Source organism: Strongylocentrotus purpuratus, unplaced genomic scaffold (assembly GCF_000002235.5).
Source record: "Strongylocentrotus purpuratus isolate Spur 01 unplaced genomic scaffold, Spur_5.0 spur5_scaffold_12, whole genome shotgun sequence".
In the NCBI taxonomy this organism is placed as follows: domain Eukaryota; kingdom Metazoa; phylum Echinodermata; class Echinoidea; order Camarodonta; family Strongylocentrotidae; genus Strongylocentrotus; species Strongylocentrotus purpuratus.
The window spans coordinates 17,896,260-17,908,454 of record NW_022145597.1 but is presented as its reverse complement, the minus strand read 5'-3'; the positions used below and the strand labels follow the sequence as shown (position 1 = coordinate 17,908,454).

Genomic DNA, 12,195 nt, shown 5'->3' with positions numbered 1-12,195 from the left:
CCCTATCGCTTACTGGCTAGAAATGTATATTTTTTTTAATGGATGGAGTTGACACAATGCCTTGCCTACTGAAAGACTCAGGTGCCATGCCGGGGATCGAACGCACAACCCGACGCATCTCCAGTCAAACGTTTCTACCACTCGGCCACGACACCTCTATTTGCAGGTCATCCAACACTTTGTCCGGCGACAATTGCTACAGGCTTAATTTCTTTCATCAAAAGTATAGGTTTGGGTTTCAATGGGTTTTAGGTTAGGTATATTAGGGCTATGCTTAGGTTTAGTTACAATGTCGTGTAGATACACGGTGGGCCAACTGTCGCAATTAAGCAGCATTCTTCTTACACCCCTATTGCCAATAATAATAACAATTATAGTACAGACATTTACAATGTGTATAAACAAAATATAATAAACTGTTGTATATTCCCATTTTTTAAGTTATAGTCTGTGTGATCTTGAGTTATATGTCATTTTAAATATTAGCTAATATTCTTTCTAAGGATATCTTATTTATGACTCTGCTGATGACTGAGCAGAAGCGTTTTCAAAAAAACTTGTCAAAAATTCTCTTGTACCAATTTGAGCTAAAGCAATAAAAGTGGGTCAAAAGTCCTCACACATTGTTATTTCATTTAAAAAAAAAATCGTGTTCTTCCCATTGATTTTGAGCCTTGGAATAGAAAAGGTAATAATGTAAACCCAGAGTCAAGAAAGGACCCATTTCCAAGCAAAACTTATGATATTATATTTTTTATGACGAAACGACCTTGGTTTCTCTGGCAAATCTTGTTTAAGATAAGCCTTGTCAATAAATCATTAAAAATAGACAAAGTTTACTCGGGATGCTATCTCTTTTTATGAAAATCGTTATCTTTGGTAGTTATCATCATGGCCATCTTATTCTTGCAATTCCTGGATCAATGAGGTATGTAAGTAAAACTCTTTAAAGTAAACTTCTTTTAAAAGGATTGGAAGACAAAAGTAACAGACCTGCCAACCTCTGGAGTTCAAAAACTGTATTCTTTAATCCCAAAAGTTGTATTTTACTGACAAAAGTTGTATTCTTAAAAATAAACACGGACAGTTACGCGGATCAATGCCTCTTACAGTTCCTACATACAGGAAGAAATTTTTGTATGGATCATTGGTTGAATATGCATGATTTCGTCAAGACTGGTGTGTTCTATGAACCAATAAACATCCCCAAATTGCCAATGTGAGATGCTTGTAGGATACTTTACAGGACAGAATGGGGATTTTGCTATTGAAAATGGCACACACATACACAAAATATTTTTTTTTTTTTAAATCGTATTTTATCGAGGAAAATCCTACTGTCTTATTTGCTTCTAAAAATCGTACGAAATACGACTAAATAGTACTGCTTGGCAGGTCTGAAGTAACATGTGCATATGTCCTAACCCATATGCACATTTGGTGCATATCAGCCAAAACTTGGTAAAATGATATATGACAGCACTTTTTAAAAACCCTGGTGGCAAGACATCCGTGGCAAAACAGTTGTGAATAGGGACAAAAAACAAATTACTTTTTTTCGATGAAATAGATTTCAAGGTCACATTGATCTGGACTTTTATTATAGGCTACCAAAGTCTGCTGTAAATGCTTACCCGCGATGACAGTGTCGTCGGGAGCAAAGGATATGGTCGTTGGTCCTGCGGTAGTCGACCCCTCTTGAATAGCACTATCTATATCTTGTTGAAGTTGGGCCATCGTTGTAGACGGTTCGGTGATGGCTTCAGCTACGAATATCAGACTCCCTCTCTGAATTTCAATAACCGTAACTCCATAAATCGTATCAGTGTTTTGCATCATCTGTATAAGCACGCAAATAGGAAAGTGTGATTGTAGAATCTTCGATAAGGTTTTGCATTAGCAGATCTTGGCATTCGGGTAGCGCTGATGACATGGGAACTATATCATGCATACATTCTAAAGAATAAAATGTCAAATCATATTTAGAAAGGGCTGAGGAGTGACCTTTATTTCTAAATGTTGAACCTCGATCATTTTGTGTATTGCTGGAAACACTATAGAAGCTGCATCCAGCATAAAAAAGGGTTGAATCTACCTTTTTGAAAACATTGTCTTTGAATTTTAGTGATTAGCGCAAAGGCTTGTTCAGATATGGCGAAGTAAACACTGCGAAAACCCATTGCATTCATTTTACCTGTAAATGAAAGCTGTTTTACAGAGATTCAGAAAAGTCAAGTGTATTATACTTTACGTCCTCATGTCGATCTGAACAAGCCTTAAAGCAGGAGAATGGATGAGAAAGAGAGAGAGAGAGAGAGAGAGATCGGTACACGGATCAGAATTCAGACCTACCACGATAATGAAATTATTAGCCTCTGCTTGGAATTCAGGAGAATTTGGGTCACTCAGGGCATCAGTGTATTCGTAATCAATACCGTTGAGCGTTAGGGCTCGCACTGAAATGCTGAATTTGTTTGCCTCTGTCAACATAAAACAAACAAATAAACAATCAAAAAAGAAAAAACATGATTAAAAACGATCGCACAAAATATCAAACTAAGTCATCCTTTTTAATCTTTTTCCTCATCATTTGAAACAGTGCAAAGGCATATCACACAATCTGAACATGAAGGCAGTCAATATGATAGGTGTTGAAATGGCCCTTAAGTTGATCGATTTCTAGGAAGTAACGAATTAAGTTTTTTCGTTTACTCTAGTTCATTATTCTTATTTCTGATTTTAAGATCTGGTTGAATCCATGACACATGCTCCGCCGACATTTTCTCTGCAAAACATGACAATTGCTTCGTGACATTTGCTTGGCGACATATGCTCCGTTGTCAAATGCTCCTCCGACAGTTACTCTGCCGACAGTTGCTCCGACGACGATTACTCCTCCGATATTTACTCCTACGACACTTGCTCTGCCGGCAATTGCTCCACCGACAATTTCTCCGCCGACAATTGCTCTGCACGAGGCGATAAATGCTCTGGTTACAAATGCTCCCCAAACAACACTTGCTCCTAGCTCAGAAAGTTGCTCCTCTAACAATTGCTCCGACGACATTTGGTTCCCCCTCCAAAAAAAATTGTCCCGTGGAAGACAAATGAACTTTTGGATCAGAGAGCAATTTTATTGTCTTTAACGTTGTACTTTTGCGGAGGAGCAATTGTCGTAGTAGCATTTGTATTTTACGGGGCGGAGCAAATGTCGGCGGAGTAAGTGTCATTTGAGGAACATTGTCACCGGTGTATTTATCTCATCATACGGAGAAATTGTAGAAGTAGTAGAAGTGGTGGTTATTCTACCTGACTGCTAAGAAAGCATAAATGCTTGTTAATTAGAGTCGTAGGAGCAAATATCGGCGGAGCAATTGTCGTCGGAGCAACTGTCGACAAAGCGATTGTCGGTGGAGCATTTGACGTCGGAGCCAATGTCGCAGATCACATGTAGCCGAGCAATTGTCGTTTTTTGCAGAGCATTTGTCACCAGAGCATTTGTCACCGGAGCATGTGTCGGGTTACTGATCTGGGTCCCGTTGTATAAAACTTGCCATTGATGGTAACTTTACCCATTAATATAAACTTCAATAGAAACATTGATTGGATTGGCTGTTCAATGATATTGCCATGGTAGTAAACGATTTGTGCACTCTCGCAAACAATGCCTCCTGTTCATCCAAGTGTGAACACATACCACACCAAAATGGTACCAAATGATTTGGGATAAAACACTCTTTCATAAGATGTATAATAATTTACTGTTCATAGATGATTTTTTAAATAATTAGGTGTAAACTTTTTTTGACTCACAGGGTATAGAGCGGAAATGAGGATTATGAAGGAACCTTTGCAAAAGCTAGGCTTGTTCTTTTCAGGTTTAAGAGGGCAACACAATAACATGTATATGAGTTACAAAATTGTTCAAATGAACTAACTACAATGTTAAGCAAATGTCAGTTTTTTATAATATGAATAGAGTGTATATCAAATATAGTGTATTAGGTCATATTCAGCAGACAGTTATAAATGTAAATTGATGAATTTTAATTTCGCAATCAAAGATCGAATATTAAATTCTTATAAATTGTGCTATTGCAAGAAATATAATCATATGTTCAAGTCGGAATGTTTTGCCTCTCATGTATGAGTGATCTTCAAATTTTAGAATTCAACACAGTATATATTCAGGCTTTCATATACCCACCTACCATATATAAAATACCCCACTCAATCCATATATATATATATATATATATATGTATATATATATTTGTTAAATCGCACTATTATCTGTCATGATTTGACGCTCATGACTTTTAGACATTATTACCACGGTCATTGCCAAGCCGCCAAAGTTACTAGCAAAGAAGCATATCAGGTACCCTTTTACACCTAAACGGAGAGTGGCAAAATTGACATCCTACTAAAGGACATCAGTGCCAGCCTGGGATTTGAACTCCGTACCTTGCAATCCACATGCTCTGTGACTTATAAACTAGACCACAACAGCTCTACGAAATGTCAAAATAAATATGAAATATCAACAATTTCTTTTTATAAAACACGAACACAATAAATACCTGTGCAAACATCATTCAGTCGGATGAAGGCAGGCCTGCACCGGCATTCATTCTGCACACACGTTTCTGTGTCCCGGCAGGATATAAGCTGGCTAGTGGAGCATCCCAGAGGAGCTATGTCAAAGAGAATGTTAGGTCACAGAAAAATGTATTCATTTTTTCTTTAAAAAATAGTGCAGCATGCATGAATAAAGAGTACCGGTACGCAGACCAGCTCATTATCTGCCACACATAAAAATATCATTGCTACTACTACAACTTATGATTTATAATAGCAGTGGAGTCCATTCCTGGCTGGAGTGTGACAAAATATGTAGATTAATGTCTTGCCAAAATAAAAATAGTGCTGTGACATATTGTGCCACATCGGTTTCCTACATAAATGCTTATAGATTCGTGGAATATAGGAGTAGCTTAATGAAGGTCATTAAACTGATTAAAGACAGGAGATGGGGCATATTACGTGACGTAGCGTCTACAAACTGGGTTGTTCCTATTTTTATTTATTTGTAATTTTATTTATAGAGGGTAGCCTTGTCAGTTACAAAACTGCCTTCTACAATTGCCCTATAGGTCTTGATTATTAAGTACATACAATACGGTTAAAGATTGCAATTATAGAAATATTAATTGCTATGTTATATATATAAATGAACTAAATAATGAATTTAAGGCAAACTAGGAATAATCTAACAATAATGAAGATGAATTCAAGAATTCCGTTGAAAGTTACAACAAAACTATTAAAAGAATCCCAAAACCAAAAGACAAACAGATAAACAACAGCAATAACAACATGATTTTTTTTTAAATAGCAACTTATTTTTAGGATTTGATCATATCTCAACGTTTTTTCTTTGATACATATTTATATTTATATCTAAATTTGGGACTTTTTGATTGTTGGGTCTTGAAACATGCCAGAAAATGGATCTATGTCAAACCTGTCTATAGTGACCGTCTTTGTCTTTGTAGACAGGTGGTCTTTGTAGACAGGTTCCTTTAGTACATGTTTCAATGAGAAACCATTTTCACGGGGGAAACAAATTGGTCATTGTAGACAGGTGGTCACTAAAGCAGATTTGACTGTATATGCATTTGCTGTATAATGTGGCAGATAAAAGGTAAATCATTAATAATAAGGCACAATTTTTGAAACTTCGTCCATATTGAGGACCGACTTTGTGAAACCATTCTAAAAGTATTGGAAGTTCTTACTGGTTCTTTATATATTATTCTATATAATTTTATTTCCCCATATGAAAGAAATTCATCCATGCCGACCTACACTTTGTGGAGTAAATTTCCATCACTTTTTCTATGATCATGTGCATTTGGAAGCAATTTGCTTTCATATTGGATTGTGCGGTCACCTAAAATACATCGCTGGCATAAAATATATACCTACTATGAAAGAGAACACATCCGTGAAAGTGAAATTGACTCTGGTGAGCCCACCAGAGTCAGTTTCTTTCTTACTATATAAGCATGTTTGAAGGAACTCCTTTTTTCTGGTACTTCCATAGAAAGGAACCATGCATAGATGATAAGAAATTCTCAGTTTAACACATAAAACACGTATTTCTGATTATTTATCCAAAATGCAAATTAAATCATATCGGAAAAATTAAAGTGTCTCTCATAGTATATTCTTTTCACACTTGTTTTGCTTAGCCCCGTACTTTGCTTAGCCCCGTACTATCCTTAACCCCGGACTATTTTTGGGGGCTTTTCTCACTGCAATTCCTTAGCCCCGTACTAGCCATGGCCATGGAATTCATTAATTCGCTTCACTGCGTAATCCCGGACTATTTTTCGTTTCTGTTCTCATTCATTTGCTTGGCACCGCAATTGCGGAGTTAGCAGGAGTTAGCACCACAATTGCGAGGTTAGCCCTGCTATTTTGCAGGGTTAGTTAACCCCGTACTATAGGTGGGGTTAGCCCACTTTGGTAAATACGAGTCTGAACAGAAAGTGGAATAGGCTTAACCCCGGACTATAGGTAGGGCTAAGACCCCCCTTTAACCCCACCTATAGTACGGGGTTAAGCAAATTTTTGCCAGTGTGAAAAGAAAGTGGAATAAGCTTAACCCCGTACTATAGGTGGGGCTAAAACCCCCCCTTTAACCCCACCTATAGTACGGGGTTAAGCAAAATATTGCCAGTGTGAAAACAGTAGTAGTGTATTTTCTAGAAGTAAATATAAGGGAGTCTTTTGAGAATATATATAAATTTCACGGGTTTGGAGACTATAAGTATGTTATGTAATAGTGAGAGTAGTTTCTTTTCTTGTTCAGAAATCTTTCAGGAGGGACAAATTGTGCCTCCTTAGAATGCGCTAGAGGCCTCAAGTTGATTTCATTGATAGGTCTGTGCTATCGTGTTAGAACTAAACCACTTACCCATGACTGATATAACAAAGGTGCATGTTGCCGTGTTCCCACTCGGGTCTTGAGCCGCGTAAGTGACTATGTTTTGACCGACGGGAAACGCATCTCCGCTACGACTCGGGGTCAGGGTCATACTGTTGGAATTATCGGATGCAGTGGGCTCCGCCCAAATCGCCGTGGCTGTTTCTGATCCGAGCTCTGTCGTTAAAGTCTGAGAGCTCGGGCAGTCAGTGATAATCGGGGCTTCATGGTCTGCAAACGTAAGGAACACAATATTTTTTTCAATATATGTCACAATTTTCTTTTGTTTAATTTAATTTAGTTTTATTTATTTAATTTGTTTTTAGGGAATAAGCTCTTAAAAATGGTATGTTAATAAATTATCATTAGGATTCATTTTACGTGGTATGTTAATAAACCGTCATGCAAGGTTGCAGTCTACATTCAACTGTGTCAGGGTTACTGGTGAGTTGCTAGCGTTTGTGGTCTCATAAGATCTGTACCTTCATTTTAGGGACCACTCGCAAAACAAGGACGTCCTTGGTTCGAGAACCATGTGAAATTGTTAAAAGTTTCATATAGGGGGTCGTTTATTAATTTGCATGAAGAAAGTAGGTCCTCGGTTATGCGGTAATTAAATTTCCAGATCTTTCTCGGGGTGTTATATTTCTACACAATCCTGTGTCCTTGAATATGTAATATCTTACTGACGTGTACTGGGTATTATGAGCACTTGATTTACAAAAGAAACGTGTGAGACATATTTTCAAAACTCATCTTGCTGTTACAGATAAGTTTTGAGATAAGTTTGTGAGGTCTTGCATATCCCTGATAGCATTACGAAAGGCTCTCGTACTACTATAACACAGGAACCAATTAAAATCACGTGGGGTATCACGACCCTACTTTTGTTTCTCTCGTTAAAACTTTGACAGAGCCTTGCAGCTCTTCGCATCTGTACTCTTCATCATCTTACGTAATAGTGTAAACATACTTTTAGGAGTAGTGAAAGTCAAATGGGGGTTTCAATTTTAAACGACGAGTTTTAGTCATGAGGGGCTTTAATGGGAACACTTTAGTATACGTGTGTTCTCAGGTACAATCCTTCCTCAGTGCTTGTATATTTTGAATCTCATATTTTTGTAGATGATTATGCATTATCTCATCTTTAGCTTGTACTTTCTATCATACTTTTTCAAACAAATACCTCAATGAGCTATTCATCAAAGTATTACTTTTTCTTCTTCATAATTACCCCCACCATAATACTAGCACTCTGCCTGTACCCTTTGCAGTATGTTCTTTTGTTACCACATTATACTATTTAATGTTATTTTCAATCATTGTTTTGAAGGTATAATTATGACTCTCGTTATTAGTTATCATTTTTCCTGTAGATTATGCACAATTGAACATTACGTTGCGACGCATGACTGATAAACAATACCATATTTTATCCGTCATAAGGTAAACACACCCCAGTCGTAAAAAAATAGGAAAAAAATAGGGGAAAAACAGGGAAAAAATAGTCCCGAAAATATATTTTTTTTCTATTTTTTCCCTATTTTTTTAAAAGGAAAAAATAGGGAAAAAATAGTTTTGGTAATAGGAAAAAAATAGGTTTGAAACAATTTTTTCTATTTTTTCCTATTTTTCAGACCTGAAAATAGGAAATAAATAGGGAAAAAATAGTGTAGAAAAAAGTGAAGAAAATAGTAAAAAAATAGTGATAACTAGGTGCTTAGTGAACAGTGAAAAGTAGTGAGGAAATAGGAAAAAAATAGTGAGAAAATAGGAAAAAAATAGTAAGAAAATAGGAAAAAATAGTAAGAAAATAGGGAAAAATAGTAAGAAAATAGGAAAAAAATAGTAAGGAAATAGGAAAAAAATAGTAAGAAAATCAGGAAAAAAATAGTAAGAAAATAGGGGAAAATAGTAAGAAAATAGGAAAAAAATAGTAAGGAAATAGGGGGGGGGGGAATCACTCATCCTTTACTTTCATGGATTTCTCAAGCACTACCATCTCACACATCCAGTCAACGACTCTGTACATTCAACTAAATCATACAGTACAAACTTGATATAAAGAGATCAGTTATACCTGAAATGACAAGGTAATTTACCAGCTTTTGGGGGTTAAGATTTCTTGGTTGCACATGACCTCATTGTCAAAAGTTTCCACTGTAGAATAGTCACCCTACTCCTACAGCTCTTTTCTCTGCATCGATGCACCTACTCAGTTTGCCAAATTCACTTCATCTTTTCAGTCCAATCCATTCAGTAGAACATTTAAAATAGTCAATGGGTATATGGAAAATGTTATACAGTCCACTCCTATTATAACAAACATGGATACACCAAGATTTTATTATCAGGCAATTCTCATCAGTCCCAATTTTAAACAAACCAATGTGTTCAGTAACTTGAGTATAACATGATTTCATTTTAACAAGGAAATTGGCTTGGTCCCGAGCACCTCGTTATAATGGCAGTGGACTGTGGACTGTAACACACAAAAAGAATAAAAGGGAATGTGTCAAATAAAATACATGTACTTTATTTTCGAGAGGTGAACACAATGACATGAGTTTAGTATAGTATGTGTGTTCATATAAGCAAATAAATAAAAGAACTTAACTGATATTTACAATCTTTGGTAAAGTACTGTAGTGTACATGTTGTAGTAATAGAGTTGTTCATGGTTTGCTATGATTATACACTAAAAAAAAAAAAGACCAATGCGACTGCGTCTCCTATATGCCTCCGCCTTAAAAAAAATATCATCCACCTAGAATGTAGCTTTCTATTTTTGTTCAAATAAAGTATTCAGGTGAGTTTCAGGACTATTACTGAGCCGATGCGGATATATGCTAGGCGATCACAAGCTCTCTCCCTCACTAGTAACCAAATAAAGCAGTATTCTGGACATGAGAGTGTTGTTTTCTGTCTCTTTTATTACAATTTAATATTACAAAGTGCTCTTAATAATGTAATAACATTTTCAAACCTCAAGAAAATCATGACAAATAATATTTTTTTCTCGTTATTTACAAAGATAACAAAATAAAATAAATCTTAAAACAGATTTTTCAACAATGCATGCATGCTTTATAGTACAGTTGACATGTTACATAATTTTCTCAATCTCAATTGAACTGTCAAAATCTTAATACAATCATCATAATCTAGAAACACTTACTACAAAATCAATGACATGTCATGTCATTGAGATATATATAAACAAGAAAATGAAAGACTTACATGCTACTATTTTCAAATAGTTTTACAAAGTATACCATCATTACCATGTATCATAAGTAATGGTCTTATGGTCCTTTATCTTCACAATATGCAGGCACTCATTGTGTACACATACATGTTGTACTTGCCTATGAATCTCAATGATTAGACATAAGAATTACATAATAAAATGGAAACAAATACTAATGTAAAGGATACAGATGTTGGTCTTGCTGTTCACAGGCATCTAATCAAATGGTGGTTGTATGTTACATGTACATTGTAGCTTGATTAGTTTCAATGGATCTGTAAAGATATAAATGAAATGTGAGTTAGGGGTTAGAATAATCATGCATTGGTACATTTATGAACATGCAATTAATACTTAGTACAAGTATTTATGTATTTCATAATGAAAAATTCAAAGGCACAGAACATGTGTGTACAAAAGTATGATAGCAAAAAAGATGCCAGGCTGACGACGAACGGATGGTGAAACAACGGAGTCATCAAAGAGCTGTCAAGGTGCATGAAATGTAAACCACTCAGGTAGGCAATTAATTAGAGTTATTTTATTCTTAGATATATCGGGTGAACATACATAAAATAAAACATAAAACACAGAAAAGAAAATAGTAAAGGAACAATTTTTTGAAGAAAAAAATAAAAAGGAAAGAGAAAAATAATGTAGATCTAGGTAGAACTTGTGCCACCTGCAAATTATTGTTCTAGCATAATGATGAGGTAAACTACTCTAATATTTTGATGTCAGATCTTAACTAACAAACATGAAATAAATATACCCAAACAAATTATCAACAATAGATTTAGATTTCTACTTAGTAAGGACATACCTCGCAGACACACTCTCGGACTTGGAAGACTTGCTCTTCTTAATCTTGCGTGGACCGTGGTGCTTTAGCAGGTTGTGTTTTCTGATTCCTAGAAAAATAATTTGAGATACAATTTAGCCTAAAACCACATCAAAACATTATATCATGCAAGGCAATATAATTGACAGACGTAGTAATGGTAAAAAATCTGAAATTTCTACGTGGATTTATTGTAATCACGTTTGTTTACATTCACTCATTCACTAGATCTATACAGACACTACACTAACACTGCACTTGGGGATTCACTTCACTCAGCACTACATGGGAATATTGATCCGTAAAAAAACATTCTATAAGCCTACTATGTCTATGAAGTAGCATTATATTCAACAACAGACACAATAAAAATATATATATCATAATATAATTAAGTTTCAGAAATAAACGTACCTTTTCAGCTGTTTTCTGGTGCCAGTTCCGCTCGTCGATCGTCCGTCATTCGACAACAAACTTGTTTCTCTACGAGTGGGACTAGTAATATTTTGAAAATTTGTCGGGCTCATTTTCTTGGGAAGAATCACTAAAATGGGATAAGGAGGCATCGGAGTATGAGGAGTCACTATCTCTTGATGAAATTTCATCGCTAGAATAATTGCTGGAAGACATTTTGGTGTGATTTGGAGACGTTTGATGAACGGAAATCAGCAAAAGTCCGATGCGCACATCAGTGCGCCAGTGGGGAAAAAAAATAACGGGTAATTTTCAAATTACGTCCGGGTATTTGCGTACTGTCCTCTACGTTGAAACTTTACTCACACATAGAACGGGAATATCTCGATCGAATGCTTTTTTTTCTTTTAATAAAGGAGATTTTTTTTTTGAAATTTCTATGTGTACATTTTCTTTTTACACATGGTTTATGTATGGTTATCTTTGAGTGCACTAGTCACTACTATAGTTTTGTAAATAAAATCAAGAATTTTAATAAAGGAACAAAATTGAAATTTCGTACATTTTCTTTTTACACATTGTTTATTTATAGTTATCTTTGAGCTCACTATTCAATATGTGACCCCACAGCTAAAAACCACCAATAAGTCGCAAAATGAACAACAGGAGATAATGGCAGGAGAAACGGGCTTTTTG

At 35.6% G+C, this 12,195-nt stretch overlaps 1 protein-coding gene and 1 long non-coding RNA gene across 6 annotated transcripts in view; both read right to left on the bottom strand.

The window, feature by feature from the left end:
* The window catches only part of LOC115922668 (hyalin-like), a 49,126-nt gene that overhangs the window by 5,121 nt on the left and 31,810 nt on the right, over positions 1–12,195 (bottom strand). For all 5 annotated transcript variants that reach the window (XM_030981972.1, XM_030981975.1, XM_030981974.1 and 2 more), the window contains 4 exons: positions 6,986–7,225; positions 4,584–4,697; positions 2,353–2,480; positions 1,635–1,839 (listed from right to left, as the gene is read on the bottom strand). In XM_030981972.1, coding sequence (XP_030837832.1) covers positions 1,635–1,839; positions 2,353–2,480; positions 4,584–4,697; positions 6,986–7,225 — 687 coding nt within the window. The remainder of the gene's footprint in view (positions 1–1,634; positions 1,840–2,352; positions 2,481–4,583; positions 4,698–6,985; positions 7,226–12,195) is intronic.
* Positions 9,266–12,028, bottom strand: LOC105445797. Its single transcript, XR_004063546.1, has 2 exons — positions 11,500–12,028; positions 9,266–11,155 (listed from the first exon to the last, which is right to left on the bottom strand). It is a non-coding gene; the product is annotated as an uncharacterized LOC105445797 (long non-coding RNA).